The sequence below is a fragment of the Plasmodium brasilianum genome, chromosome 12 (genome assembly GCF_023973825.1).
Source record: "Plasmodium brasilianum strain Bolivian I chromosome 12, whole genome shotgun sequence".
Lineage (NCBI taxonomy): Eukaryota > Apicomplexa > Aconoidasida > Haemosporida > Plasmodiidae > Plasmodium > Plasmodium brasilianum.
Window position 1 is genome coordinate 1314467 of NC_090125.1, and position 15980 is coordinate 1330446.

Genomic DNA, 15980 nt, shown 5'->3' on the forward strand with positions numbered 1-15980 from the left:
TTCATTAATTTCTCATTGTTTTTCAAAATTTTTTTTTTTTAAATTAAAAAACATGTAAACATATTAAAACTTGAAAAAATTTCGATTAACTCTGTATTTGGCCATCAAACGATCCAAGAATTTTTCTAAAAAAGTAGGAAGGCAAGAACGAGTTTTTGTTTTTGCTCTCCTTGTATATTATGCCCTTTATCATCCTGCTCTTGTCGTTGTTCCACAGTAGCTGTGAAAAAAGGGGTGCAACAAAATTTTTAAAAAAAGACAAAAAGTCAAAAAAGAGCAGCATAAAACAGAGCAGCATAAAACAGAGCAGCATAAAACAGAGCAGAATAAAACAAATTAGAATAAAACAAAACAGAGAAAATTAAAATACAACTACGCGCTTAAATTAATCTTGCTTCTTCAACCGCAAGAACTAATAATTTGCGCATGTATCGATGCACACATATAACACTTATATTACGATACGTGCGTAAACATTTCGGAAATATAAATGAAATTAAAAAAATGAAAAAATATCAAAATGAAATTAAAACAAAAATAGAAAATATAAATGAAATTAAATAAATGAAAAATTATCAAAATGAAATTAAAAAAAAAGGTCATTACTCACCTCAGCCGTGTAATACACCTTCTTGTCCTCATATTCTATGCACCATGTTATGTGATAATTATTATAAAACCATATTCCTTCCAAATTTTCGGATGTTTTTATTTTTCCATTTTCATAAATATAAATGTAAAAAGAATTTTTATTTTTTAAAAGAAAGTTATATACTGTTATTTTCCAACGACAATTTTTCAAAGGATGGACTATATTATTCTCTTCATTAGTATTAAAAAAAAAGCAATATTTTTGCATCAAATTTTTTAAATTTAATTTTAAATTATTTATATTTATAAGAGAATAAAAATATCTTTCATTATACTTTATCTCATCATTTTGATGATGTACAAATTTCTTAATATTTAACTGCAAGTTTTTGTTATTACGAAAATGTTTGCTGTAACAACTTTTACTGTAGCCATGTTTCATATAAAACCAATCCGTTTGAAATTTTTGCGCTTCTCTTATTCTTATTTTTACATTATTTACATTTGTAATAAATATAACAAAGCAACACAAAAAATACAAGGAATTTATTGAGATGTAACTCATTATTCTTTTTACAAAAAATGTGTGGAACGCTCGTGTGTGGAAGTTGCGCTATATGGGTATGTACCTGTACATGTACATATACATATATACGTGTAAGAACATTTATAAGCCTATATATATATATTGTGTACATATTTATATACATACATGTGTTTGTGGGCGTTCAGGTATGCGTATACGAACGCATATGTGTATGCTTATACATTTGTTCACATATGCGTAAAATAAAATGATGCTTAAAAGTTTGGAGATCAATGCAAAACGTTTCAAATGCCATAAATAGTAACTTAAAAAATTTCGTAATTAAAAAGGGCAAAGAGAAGGTTAAATATGGGTGCGAAAAAAATTATTAACAAGCAATAATTTTGCTTAACAAAAAAATAAAATAAAATAAAATAAAATAAAAATATAAAAATAAATATAAAAATAAATATAAAAATAAATATAAAAATAAATATAAAACTAAATGTAAAAATTAAATAATTAAAATAAATATAAAAAATAAAATATAAAAAATAAAATATAAAAAATAAAATATAAAAAAACAAAAAAAGTTAAATAAAAACGGCAAAAAAAATAAAATAAAATGGAACGTAGTTGAATAAAATAAAACTTCTTTAATCAAAATAGCGCAGAACCAAGTTGAAAAAAATAAAATATATCTGTGGTGAATAAAAAAAAGTAGAACTGAACGGAACAAAAAATTATTTCCAGCTTTTGTGTATGTACGCGTATGTACGTGTGTGTATGTGTGTACAGGCAAAAATGAAAATATATCAAAAATGACATTTATGAACACTTCCAGTGTTCTATACAAGATAAATGCTTCAAATGTTCAACACGTCGACTCCTCATTCGATTCAAACTTTTTCAAAACAGCTCATTTTATCCCATCTGGGTAAAATTATATTCTCCCTTTTCTTCCGCCGTTCGTTCACAAGTTATCCAAGTCTGTATCCGATTCAACACCATAGGTATCAATATATTTATTATTATGTAAAATTTCACCTGACTTTCTTTTTAATTCTTCTTCACGTAATTCTTGCATATCCTCTTCAGGAAGACAAGTAAAAATTTGATCTACCTTAAATCCTTCATAATCAAATAATTTTTTTTTTCTTAAGGATTTCTTTTCCTTATTTATGTCTTTAATCCTTCTTCCGTTCTTATCATACATATGTTTCATTGCATAATGGTAATTTTTTTTTCTTTTTATTTTTTCCTGATCTATTTTATGTGCCTCTAAATAATCTCTTCCCCACTTGTTTCTCTTCCTTTTATTCCAACTGCCATAGTCATACTTATTACTTGTGTTATCCTTTTTCCCATAGGAGCAAATAGTTGTAGTATTTGCATTTAAGAAAGAATACTTACAGTTATACATGTTAGCTGTGCTATTTTTTTCCATACTTATATAATTCATATAGTTTTGGGAATTTTTTGAAAAGTGTTTTTCATTATGTACACATTTACTAACACATTTACTAACACATTTACTAACAAAAAATAAAAAAAAAAGAGGAAACCATTTTAGCACAGATAGGAAATATGTTTTAACCATTATTTTTTAACATTTGGAGGGAGTGGAAGGGGGAAGGGAAAAAAAAAGGAATGAAGAAGGAAGATGCAGAAAGAAGAAGCTGAAGAGGAGGAGGAAGAAGAAAAGGATGCGCAAACAAAAACAGATGCGAACGAAATTCAAAGGACGAGAAAACAATATATTACACGTTCACATACATGGTATCATTCATCGTTACATCATCATGTACAATTTGGCTATATATATTTTTGAAAAAAAATGAAACAAATACATTATACGAATAGTTCACTAATAATCAGTGCGTCGTGGTATGGATATATTACATACAGTAAGCACGTGCTAACGGCTCTTTTTTTAAAAAAAAAAAAAAAAAAAAAAAAAAAAAATTTAGTGTATGCTTATATATATTTGCACATACAGTTATATTCTTAATAATATTACACATATTGAAAAGAAAATGGGAAAAAAAAAAAAAATAACATAAACCGAGATATATGAAAAAGATGAATACTAAAAATTAAAAAAAAATATATATATATTAATACGTTTTATTTTTATTTTTATTTTTATTTGTTCTTCCAGATATCTATAAAAAAAAAAAAAAAAAATGTAACCTCAAAATGTTGTAAAAAAGATATAAAAATGAGAATTTTAGTCAAGGCAAATTCGTAAATACATGTTAAAGGTATATTTATGTAAGTGTTAAATGTACGTTTGAATATGTATATAATAATATACTTACCTGTTTGCTTCATTAATTTTTCTTAAAAATTTTTAAAAGGCATCAAAGGAAAAATTTGTTTTCTTGACAGCTCCTTCAACTTTATGGTCGGCCAAATTTGGCGAGGCTTCATAAACCTACAAAAGGATCCGGAGGTTACGTTAATTCAGAATTGCATAATCGCACAATTACGTGGTTACGAAAGTTCAAAGGAGCACATTTACGTAGTTGTAAAAGTACACATTCGCACAGTTCCGTAATTGCACAGTTTCGAAATTGCGTGGTTTCACAATTGCGTAGTTTCACAATTGCACAATTACATGGACATGTTCAGACAACTACTTCACACGCTTAAAGAAATGTTTTAAAAAAAAGTAGGTACCGTTTCAACTGCCTTTCTCGTATAATTAGTTCCTAAGCCTTTAAATCCTTCAAAAAGGAGAGAAAAAAATAAAGAAAAATTAAATAAATAAAGCTTACTAAAACAGAAGGTCAAAAAAAAAAAAAAAAAAGGAATTATCCATTTGAATATTAATTTATATATCTGAATACCTAAATAAAATATTTTTGTCGTTTCTGCTCCGTAATTTTCATAAAAATAGAGGGTCAAGTAGCTTACATTGAATAGAGAAGTTACCTAAAAAAAAAAAAAAAAATATTGATAAAAATAAAAAAAAGCAAAATAGCTATAAAAAAAAAAAAAAAAAGATAGATAAAAATAAATTTTAAAAAAAAAATAAATACTTTTAATGGATATTCAATTGATCCATGATAATCTTCCGATAATTCTAGTTCTTGAACGCATTTGAAATCGTTAATGCTAAGAAGTCAAAAGGGTAAAATATGTATGTATGTATATATATATATATATATATATATATATACATGCATATGTGCAGATCGTAAAAATTATGTTCCTCCTCTACTTATTATGATTACTTTTCAAAGTCTATATCTTCTCTGTTAGAAAAAATTTTCATTTTCTTCGGGTAACTTCCTTCTTCCCCACCAATTAGGAATAAACTAACAATCTAAAAAAAAGTTGGAGCGCGTGAACGTTTTGTGCTATGTAATGATATAAACAATCGCACAGACAGTAGTACACACAATAGCACACACAATAGCACACACAGTAGCACACACAGTAGCATAAACGGTAGCACACACGGTCGTATAAACAAAGGAATTACGCTGCTTATATGTTTGCACCTCAAATTCATGCAGTTGCTCAATACCTTACAAGGGCTCGTAAAAGGAATGTTTATTATCTATTGGGGGGAAAAAATTAAAAAAAAAATATATATGTATATATATATGTTCATACACGTGTGCGCATGCCCGCCAGCGTTGTATTTCCTTATATGTTCTGTTCGTACCAACTCATTGTCAACATCACTTTCGCAGTTTTCAGAGGACAACCTGTTATCATAGGACTTTAAAATTTTCCTGCATGATCCATGTAACTATTTTGCAAAATAAGGAAAAAGGCAGAAAAAAGTGAACAAAAAGAAATGTGCATATAATACTTAAAATAAATTATTCAGAAGAAGACAATTCCATTATGAAAAAGTATTACCTTCTCATTTAATGCTGTAACTTTTTCAATATTTATGTATTTTAGTAAGAACTCTCCGCCTTTTAAAATCTCATCCGCATTTTTACATCCGCATCCTTCATGATGCGATATCGTCATTTTGTGTTCGTCAGTCGGTGATATGTTTGTGCGCCTGGATGAAAGTTTGTACGTATATGTGTTGTACGTATTCACGATTATGTGTAAAAATATGTTTATGCTACTACTGAAAAAAGATATTCACTGGTTTTACGGTGGTATATTTTTTTTCAATTATATGTACTTATTCACGTACGCATATATATATATATATATATGTACGTACGTATGTATGTATGTATGTGAGAATATACGCAGATATGCGTGTATGGTGCTCGCATTTCAAACATAATTCAAAATTGTATTATACCCGTATTAACTATTATTTTTTTCTTTTTTATTTTATATCCCAAATCGCTCAGCTGTGATTTAAAGTTATTTCCATTTTAGTGCATGAACAAGATTATAAAAGAAAAAAAAAAGAAAAAAAAAAGAAAAAAAAAAGAAAAAAAAAAAGCGTAAGTTGATCATTTAAGAAAAAATTAAAAAAAAAGGGAAAAACTGATATGTGTAACGAAAGATTTTAGCCAAAAGGCTGAGAAATGTACTTTTGCAGATATACATATATACACGCTTGATACGATGGAAATAGGTAAATGTATACATGTATGTAAATGTATACATGTATGTAAATGTATACGTATGTATATATATATATATATATATATATATTTTTTTTTTTTTTTTTTTGACTGTTATTGTAAAGAAAAGAAAGTCCCTTAAAGGCTTATTAATAATATGTACTGTTCAAGTAAAAAAAAATAAAATAAATATATGCCTAAAATAAGGATATACCCAAAAGTTGGTATACTTAAACGTTGGTATACTTAAACGTTGGTACACTCGAACGTTGGTACACTCGAACGTTGGTACACTCGAACGTTGGTACACTCGAACGTTGGTACACTCGAACGTTGGTACACTCGAACGTTGGTACACTCGAACGTTGGTACACTCGAACGTTGGTACACTCGAACGTTGGTACACTCGAACGTTGGTACACTTGAATGTTGGTTTATTCAAACATTGGTAAAGTCGAATGCATAAAAACACGTCAAACCGTTCCACATTCGCGCACTCAGGTACATACACTTAAGTACCTACAATAACACATACCCATATATGTGTATATAACTTGCACACACATACGCGTATACAATACACACACATATTTCTACTTGTGCAAAAATTTTAAAGTATAAAGGGGATTTTTTTTTTATTTCGCTTGATACAGTTAAGAATAGTGAGATCTTCGAATGATCGAGCCCAAGTATAAGTATGTATGCGTTCATTTAAAAATTTTACTCTTTTTTTTTTTTCACTATACCGATTGATGGCTGTTTGTTTTGTGGAATTATTTATTTTATCACCTCTTCTCTTCTGGCAAACTGTTCTACCTAAAACATCATTTTTTTTTACATTTTTTAAAACTCGCGCTACATACAAATCAGCCATGTGTACCATGTTTAGCTGCTGCAAGGACAGCATACGCAGATTATAGCAAGAATAGCTGTTGGTATCCCCTCCTTGTTCATCAAAGGTTGCTGTAGCATATGCATTTAGTAATGAGACTTTTGAAGAGTCAGATACACATTCATAGAATAAATTTAAATGATAAAATATACGGGCTCTCCATACTAAAAACAATTCTAAAAATTTATATAATCGATTTTGCAAGCAAAAAATAATACAAGTATTTAATTTTTTTAACATACACTCTATATCAATAGCACTGTTAGTGGAATAAAAATCGATTTTCTCTACCCTTTCGGCTGTATCTTCTTCACTCATTATAAAAGATAAGAAGCGTTTCTCATATTTTAAAGTATCGATGTGGTTGACCGTCCTCATGTTGTTCCAAGTACCTAACGCTTTCTTTTTATCATCATTATCCTTATCGTTAACGTTATTGTTATTGTTATCGTTATTGTTATTGTTATTGTTATCGATATTGTTATTGTTGTTGTTATCGTTATTGTTATCATTATTGTTATCGTTATTGTTATCATTATTGTTATTGTTATCGTTACTGTTATCATTATTGTTATTGTTATTGTTATCGTTACTGTTATCATTATTGTTATCGTTATTGTTATCATTATTGTTATCGTTATTGTTATCATTATTGTTATCGTTACTGTTATCGTTACTGTTATCGTTACTGTTATCGTTATTGTTATCGTTACTGTTATCGTTATTGTTATCATTATAGGCATTACGACCTTCTGTGCAGGTACCGGAGCAGTCGTTTTTGTGAAAATTGCTTTCCATAATATTATCGCAGCCTTTCTCTTTGCCAAAATCTACATTTAAAATAGTGTAACTTTCGTTCCGTTCTATCAACCTTATATTCATTGTATCATTCCCCCTTTTGATAATGTCTTTATCACTGCACCTGCTAACATTATTTATGAGATTTTTTTTACTCGACTCAACTAGCATGTAACAGCTAGCTTTAACATAGTGCAAGTTTGCATGCAAGAAAAAATAATTTTTCTTTACATAATTGCGGATTTTATTAAAGTCCAAAATATTTAAAAAGAGGTTAACGTAGTATACTACTTTATACATATGACACATTTTGTAATTATTTAAATATAAAATGTGTAAATTTTCTAATAATAGAATTATGAAAATTCTGTCATTTAGATATGGAATAGTATTCCATTTTCTTGCTATATTTTTTACTAACCAAGTTTTGTACTTATCGTTCAACTGTCTTTTATAAACAGTATGTGAGAAGCATGTTAAGTACAAATTTTTTTTTTTTTTTTTCTCATTTTTATTTTCATTTTCTCCTTAGGCGCAATATCATAATGTATTTCATTTTTATAAAAGGATTTCTTTACAATATTTATCAAAATACAGTGTAATAACGAAGAATAGAAAGAACAGTTCTTTCTATCTTTTTTCCTATTATAGAAGTTCACTAAATTAAACAAGCTCATTACGTTTAGAGGGTTAAGACGTAGAGAACTTTTAACGAGGCACAAAAATGTGTAGTCATCTTCCGTACCACTCCCACAATTAGCACCATCAGAAACAGGAGCAGCAGTAGTAGTAGTAGCAGTAGTAGTAGCAGTAGCAGTAGTAGTAGCAGTAGTAGTAGCAGTAGTAGTAGTAGTAGCAGTAGCAGTAGTAGTAGCAGTAGTAGTAGCAGTAGTAGTAGCAGTAGTAGTAGCAGTAGTAGTAGCAGTAGTAGTAGCAGTAGTAGTAGCAGTAGTAGTAGCAGTAGTAGTAGCAGTAGTAGTAGTACTGGGACTAGTATTGACACCGGTATAGTTTGTGCTCATACTACTTGAATTGTTCATATTTTTAAGAAAGATACTGCTACTCCTTTGATACATGACCGACTTTATGTATACATTTCTACATCCTTCATAATTCGTGTTACAGCAGTAGCCCACTGCTAAGCTTTTCTTCCTTTTTTTTGTCCTTCCATAATTGCTCACGCGCATTATTGTGCCAGCTACGCTCTTCTTACAGTCCATAGTACGCTAAAGTGGTGGGTGAAACAAAAAGTGGATAAGCGAATGAGAGATAAACGAATGAGAGATAAACGAAGGGGAGATAAGCGAATGAGAGATAAACGAAGGGGAGATAAGCGAATGAGAGATAAACAATGGGGAGATAAGCGAATGAGAGATAAGCGAATGAGAGATAAAGGAAGGAAAGACAAACGATGGGAAGATAAAGGAAGGAAAGATAAACAAGGAGAAGATGAATGACGGGAAAAATAGATGAACGAAGAAAAATAAAAAAAGAGGAAGAGAAACAAAGATAAATGAAGGAAGGAGAGAAGAAAAAAAAAAAAAAAAAAAAAATTGTATGTCGGATGTGTCACAGCCAACCCCTCTTTTGAAGCTACACAGCTACAGCTACCGCCACCTATTTTTTTTTTTTTTTTTTTTTTTTTCCCTAGCTTAACAAACATGTTTCCCCACATCAGATGAGGGAAAGAAAGAAGGTAAAACACGCCACACTGCTTTTGGACCGTCGAAAATTATTGCATTTATTACATAAAGGAACAAAAAAAAAAAAAAAAAAAAGCTTCAAAGTTACACACACAAAAACAAAAAATAAAAATAAAATAATAATCAAACAATAGCATACAAAAAAAATTAAAGCATATGCATTTGCATAAAAACATTTCCAAAAAAATGGGCAATTCAAAATATATATTTTTACAAATTAACAAAACAAATTAATAGGTAACCAATTTTACTTACAACTTTTTTAGAATGCTGCATTGTTTATAACGTATTATTTGGTAAAATATGATGTCGGAAAAACAGTAGCCAGATTTTTTGGGAATTTTTTTTTTTTTTTTTTTTCTCATGCAATTATTTGCCCTTTAATTAGATATGCCTCGGGTAATAACAATAAGATTACATACATATATATACACTATATATATATATATATATATATATATATTTTTTTTTTTTTTCTCATGCGATTATTTGCCCTTTAATTAGATATGCCTCGCGTAATAACAATAAGTTTACATACGTATATATACACTATATATATATATATATATATTTTTTTTTTTTTTTTTTTTGGTATAACTTTTTTTTTTTAATTTTTTCATTTAAATTAATGGGAAGACTTTTTTCGCCCTTTTGTACATACGTGAGGTGTTTTAATGCGCAGAAAATGATTTCCCTTTTTTGTAAGTTTATATGTACCTATAAGCGCGTATCTTGTGCTTGTTTCACCACAAATGGATAGTAGTATGACTTATGGAATGACTAGTGGTATAACTAATGGTATAACTAATGGTATAACTAATGGTATAACTAATGGTATAACTAATGGTATAATTGATATTATGACTAATGGAATAACTAATGATATGACTAACAACATGAGCGATGGCGTAAACGCGGCTGGTATCGACAGAGAAGCCCCCAACCCACGCAATCTTCACTACTAGAAGTATTTTTCCAAATGTTCAGTGCGTAATGCTAGGACGTCAAACGAGGTGTGAGATACATACTGGGTGTTTACATTCATCCGTTGAGTAGTTTGAACTATTTGATTAACTACATTTTTAAGTTCTCCTTTGCTATTCATATTGTTACATATATTATTATTGCCATTATTATTATGTGGGTTTCTTTCCCTAATATATTCTATGATTGTAAGGATAGCCAAATATGAACGCAGTAAGGGGAGATTACATAACAAGTGCAAAGTTTTACCACTGTTAAAATTGTTGATCCAATAATATGATTCCCCCACTTTATGGTTCATAGTACAACTTAAATTACATATATGAAATAATATTATTATTATAACTTCATGCATTAAGCTAACATATTTATCGAATAAAGCATCCTGCAATATAAATTTGTTTATACATTCATATGAAAGAACGACTTGGTCACTGCTACAGTGATAAAGAAGTATACCCTCGTTGATAAGCAACTTGTATAATTTGTTCAATAAAAAACTTAATAAACGTATTTTCCTAATTGTAACTATGTGCTCTTTACAGAAAATATACACACATATATAGTGTATACCTTGACATAACAGTTGCATAGACGATAGACAAAAGAATTGCAGAATGCAGTTATTAACGATTAAATGAAAGAACTCTTCGTCCTGAACTTCAAGCTTTGCTAAATTGTTCATAATGATTATCAAGTTTTTCTCATTGTGCATTTGTACTTGGTCCACTCCATCAGTTATGTCCTCCCGATCCGATTTATCCGCAGTGTGCCAACATTGCATAAGCGTTTTACCCCTTTTGATTAAATGCCTCCAAAACAATGTGTAGGCATCCCCTAAAATTAGGCTCAGCGCTTCTTTCGAATAATTTTCTTTGTTTAGACTCTGCATCAATATTGCAATATCAGCCGTGGTCATTTCACAAACGTACGGATGCATAAACGGTAATAACTTATTCAACACAGTTTTAAAATAAAAAGTTTTCTTTTCATCAATTTGGATGCAATTAATAGAAGAATGAAAAATTTTCCCACATGCACTTAAAAAATTTATAAGTAAATATTTATTTCTGAACAAGTCAGCACTGTTCATAATTTTACTAGCCAACATGTTAACAAACTCATAGTAGTTTCTCCAGTATTTTTTCCCTTCCTCAATTTGTAAATTTGCAGATAGGGTGGATACTGAACGTAAGATGCTTATACAATTTTCGATGCTTAAGGAATATTTGTTTTCTCTATAAGTACACATTAACAATTTCACTATCTTGGATGTGTGTAAATAATTTAATTTGGAAAAAAGAAAAAATATGAGGCTTATTTTGTTACCACTTATTTCATTTGACTGATTAACTTTGCTTTTATTTTTTTTTTTATTTTTTATATATTTTCTTTTTTTTTTTATTATTCCTATGCTTTTCTCCATCTCAACCATGGACAAGTCTTCCTCGTTCCTTTTCTTCATATATATACTGAAGTTACCATAACAAAACATGTTCCCTTCTACTGTGCACGCAGCGGGGCTATTCCTTTCACTGACTCTGGGGAGGGCTCCAACGAGGTCTTCCCCCACGTTTGCCATTTCTTCCTCTTTTTCCATTTCTTCTACTCCATCCATTTCTTTTACTTCCTCCCCCTCAGTGCAAGATGTCGAAAATAACTTTTCGGCATTTTTGAAGAACTGTTCCTCAATTTGAACTTTCTGCCGATCCCTTTTTACAGATGTATATGCCGACAGGGCAATACAAAAATGTTTGATGGAACTGAATTCATTTATTTGTAAAAGCTTACTTAAGCAGGATTCTTCGAACACATCATCTGTTATGTGCATATTTTTAAAAGCTTTAAAAAGATAGGCAAAAGTTTTTTCATCAAATGAGGAGAATATTCTTAAGCTTCTTAATTTAATATAGTCATACAGAATTGTGTCATTAATTTGGTAAATTGAATAGCAATAAAATATGATAGACAGCTCTATATGGTTGTAACAGTTTATATATTTCTTCACATTTAACGTAATGTTTTCAAATAACTCGCTTACTCTATGTATGGGTATAAAAACAGGATTGTCTAAAATAGGAGAAGGGGTCTTCTTCATTCTTTTTATGAACACTTTACAGTTATAGGCGCATAAAGTCGAGCATAATAAAACGAGATCCTTCTTCTTACACCTGTTCATATTTTTGCAAATTTGTCTAAACAGCGGCTGCACGTATGTTTCACCCAACCGGCTCAGGCCATCGATATCACCACTACCACTGCTTACACCACTACCACTGCTTATACCACTACCACTGCTTATACCACTACCACTGCTTACACCACTATTACGGATACCTTCGTGAAATAAATTTTCGCTCTGCCCCCCACAGGCAAAGGAGAGCGAAATATGCAGAAGGCGTACCAAATGATGCAGGGAGCAGCCACTAAATTTTCTTTCATATATAATGGAATGTAGGAGGCCCTCTAAAAAGGAAAATTTCAAAAAGGAGGTCTTACTATAAGCACTTAAAACGTTTACAAGTTGTATTATGTTAAAGTCATTTTTTGCCTTTGTAATTATATGCTGTTCAAATAAAAAAAATAAATTATAAAACTTGTTTAATTTTAACACAGAAATGTTATATAGTAATAAACTCAATCCTACCAAGCTATAGTCAGAAACTTTTCTCATATGTATCTTTTCCACCAAAAAATATAAAAAAAATTTATCCTTATCATACCTGTTAATATTATCACAATATTTTAATTTACGCAAACTGTTTATTAATAGAGAAACATAATGAGGTGCATATATTTCGTCAAAATAGTTTTCTTGTTCATTTATTATTTTTTTTTTTATTTCGTCCAGAAAATAAATGTTTCTAAAATTCATTTTACCTAGTGAGTTAACCAATGAACATACATGAATCAAGTCAAATTCCTTTAATCGAAGAATACAACGATTTAATATTTCGTTTATAATTCTATCATTTCTATATTCCGTGTATGACAAAAAAGTAAATACACTTGTAATAATTTTTGGGTGAATGTTCTTTTCATGTATTCTGTACATAGTTTCTCTACAATAACTATTCCATAAACTCAAATCTTTTTTGTTCTCCCTGAAAGTTTTTTTCACACGTTCGAAGAAATCATCGTTGCTGTCAGGGATTGTATTAGAAGTACGCGCGTTTTTGTTTCTTCCCTCATTTTTTTGCCAATTTACTTGCCCATATTTTTCGATATTTTGTTCGGCATATTTTTTGGCATTTTTTTCGACATTTTCCTCGACGATCGGTCTATTTTCATATCTCGAAATTACATTAGGCGAGCAATATTCAAAGTTGTTTGAGAAAAATCTTTTTTTTGAGAAACTATGCTTGTAACTATTCCACGCATGTGATACTTTTATCACAGCTGCATGGTTCATATTTTTTTTTTTTTTTCTCTCTTTCGCACAAGGTGACTTAGCTTTATTTTGATTTTTTTATACCTCGTTACGTTTAATGTTGTAATGTTCGATTTTGTTATGCTTTATGTTGTAATGTTCGATTTTGTTATGCTTTATGTTGTAATGTTCGATTTTGTTATGCTTTATGTTGTAATGTTCGATTTTATTACGTTTTCTGTTGTTATGTTTCACTTTGTTATGTTCCATTTTATCTCATTATTTTCTGCTTTTCCTGTTGTGTTGAATCTCTCCATTCTTTTTTTTTTTTTTTTTTTTTTTTTTTACATTCACCATGCATGCACTTCATAGTTATTATTATAAATTTACATTATGTTGTACTTAATTGAATTATATTACATTTAGTTGTATTATATTGTACTTTATTTTACTTTATTTTACTTTATTTTACTTTATTTTACTTTATTTTGCTTTATTTTGCTTTATTTTGCTTTATTATACTTTAATTTTTTTTTTTTTTTTTTTTTTTATTTTGCTCAAATATTAACGTCAAGCATTATAAGAAATAGTTGTGTTAAACGAACAGAAAAAAAAGGCCGAAATTGTAGTATTCCCTTACCAAGCTGTACACATAAACACATTCATGTATACATATGTATGTGCAACTGTATACGTTAGCATGTATGAATGCATGTTGACCACCCTGCTCTAACTTTACCCACCCTTTTTCCTCTTTTGTTTGTCCCAAAAGGATTCCCCTACATTGGTCAAGTGGAAATTTGTTCTCCCCTTTTGGTGTATGAGTGGAAAAAACTTAAAAAATTAAAAATACGTTTGAACACGAATTTTTGCCTCTTCGCATATGAACACATACAGGTAAATGTGTACATATATACGCATATATGCATATATATATATATATATATATATATATGTATATATATATATACACGTAATACTCTCCGTAAAATGCTGAAGAGGGAAATTGCAGTATTTTTAAGTTACATGTGAGTAATAGCGGTTATTACATTTTAATTATAATGCAAATTTCGAAAGGTAAGCAGCAAAGAATAGAACAAAAAATAGAACAAAAAAAAAAGATATAAAAAGAAGTTAGGGAAAGAACGAGTTGTAAAATGGGGCAAAAGATTTTTTTCGAAAAGCCAATTTTTTAAAAAGGAGAGAAATCAGCAATGTGGTTAAATATTACCAAAGGAAAAAAATTGAAATAAAATAAATAAGTCTATGTTTTCAAAATGGCGTAAGCAGAGAGAACTTAGTGAATAAATGTAGATCGGAAAATCAATGTTTTGAAAATAAATATAGAGAAAAAATCATTTTAATTATTAAAAAAATTAAAAATTTGAATTATAGTAACATATAAATCTGAGTCGTAAACGAAAATTATATAAATTTGTGTAAATGTTTATTTTCTACATTTTTATGAACAAATCATAATTTTTTTTTTTTTCTTTTTATTTTATTTCATTTATTTCATTTATTTATTTATTTATTTATTTTATTATTTTTTTTTTTTTTGGACTTCCTTGGATCAAAACTCGAATTGTCCAAATGTGTGTGTGTGCTTTTCGTAAATAAGAAAATTAAAAGAAAAAAAAAAAAAAATATATATAAATAAATATAAAAATGTAAGTATAAAAATATGTATATAAAAATATGAATTTATAAATATAAAAATATGATTATACAAATATGATTATATAAATATGATTATATAAATATGATTATATAAATATGATTATATAAATATGATTATATAAATATGAACATATAAATATGAACATATAAATATGAACATATAAATATGAATATATAAATATGAATATATAAATAAATATAAATATGTACACATGAACATAAACGAATTCACATGCTTTAATTAGACATTTGATTTTTTATATTTATTATGAACACATTCATAATATTTGTCAAGAAGAGTAAATAAATGCGGAAAATGAATCGGGTCATGTGAAAAAGGAAAATTTAATGTATTTTAAAGTTATCAATTAAAAACAAAAAACAAAAAAGCAAAAAAGAAAAAACAAAAAATCGAAAAAACAAAAAAACAAAAAAACAAAAAAAAAACTTCATTAATCATTACAAAAAAAATATTAACATATCAGAATATTTTGCATATATTTGCTACCTGTTAATAACATTTCAACTTTTAAATGTGCATATTATAATTTTCCTTTTTTCCGAATTCGGAACAGTAAAGTAATTAACGTTTTTAGCTACCCAGTGAGAAAATATACAGTGACAAAACGTACATATTTGCGCATATTGATAAAAATATAAATAAATAAATAAATAAATATATATATATATATATATATATATATGTATATTATGCGTGTATACATGTCTATTTACGCTTACGTGGACATGTACCCATACCATGCGCTAGTACATATATGTAACATCGAATTAACGCATTTAACGCGTTAAAAGCGTGATCACGCGAGCACATTATGCACATGTATTTGTTCATGATACAATAAAATTATTCATATATGTATAA

General features: G+C 28.5%; 5 protein-coding genes across 5 annotated transcripts; 1 reads left to right on the top strand and 4 right to left on the bottom strand.

The window, feature by feature from the left end:
* Window positions 1–85: 85 nt before the first annotated feature.
* Window positions 86–1156, bottom strand: MKS88_004266 (uncharacterized protein; the record flags this gene model as incomplete). Its single annotated transcript, XM_067217427.1, has 2 exons — window positions 86–220; window positions 611–1156. 2 exons carry the CDS (start codon window positions 1154–1156, stop codon window positions 86–88), a joined length of 681 nt encoding a protein of 226 aa, XP_067071856.1.
* Window positions 1157–2090: 934 nt separating this feature from the next.
* MKS88_004267 (PITH domain-containing protein) lies at window positions 2091–5110 on the bottom strand (the record flags this gene model as incomplete). The annotated part of the gene is made up of 10 exons (XM_067217428.1): window positions 2091–2652; window positions 3242–3282; window positions 3507–3554; window positions 3800–3846; window positions 3970–4054; window positions 4162–4237; window positions 4357–4448; window positions 4608–4685; window positions 4794–4880; window positions 4994–5110. 10 exons carry the CDS (start codon window positions 5108–5110, stop codon window positions 2091–2093), a joined length of 1233 nt encoding a protein of 410 aa, XP_067071857.1.
* Window positions 5111–5916: 806 nt separating this feature from the next.
* MKS88_004268 (uncharacterized protein) lies at window positions 5917–7660 on the bottom strand (the record flags this gene model as incomplete). Its single annotated transcript, XM_067217429.1, has 2 exons — window positions 5917–6091; window positions 6417–7660. 2 exons carry the CDS (start codon window positions 7658–7660, stop codon window positions 5917–5919), a joined length of 1419 nt encoding a protein of 472 aa, XP_067071858.1.
* Window positions 7661–7905: 245 nt separating this feature from the next.
* MKS88_004269 (uncharacterized protein) lies at window positions 7906–8817 on the top strand (the record flags this gene model as incomplete). Its single annotated transcript, XM_067217430.1, has 3 exons — window positions 7906–7958; window positions 8121–8365; window positions 8576–8817. 3 exons carry the CDS (start codon window positions 7906–7908, stop codon window positions 8815–8817), a joined length of 540 nt encoding a protein of 179 aa, XP_067071859.1.
* A 989-nt stretch (window positions 8818–9806) lies between these two features.
* Window positions 9807–13459, bottom strand: MKS88_004270 (uncharacterized protein; the record flags this gene model as incomplete). The annotated part of the gene is made up of 2 exons (XM_067217431.1): window positions 9807–9981; window positions 10092–13459. The coding sequence occupies 2 exons, from the start codon at window positions 13457–13459 to the stop codon at window positions 9807–9809; spliced, it is 3543 nt and encodes a 1180-aa protein (XP_067071860.1).
* Window positions 13460–15980: the final 2521 nt, after the last annotated feature.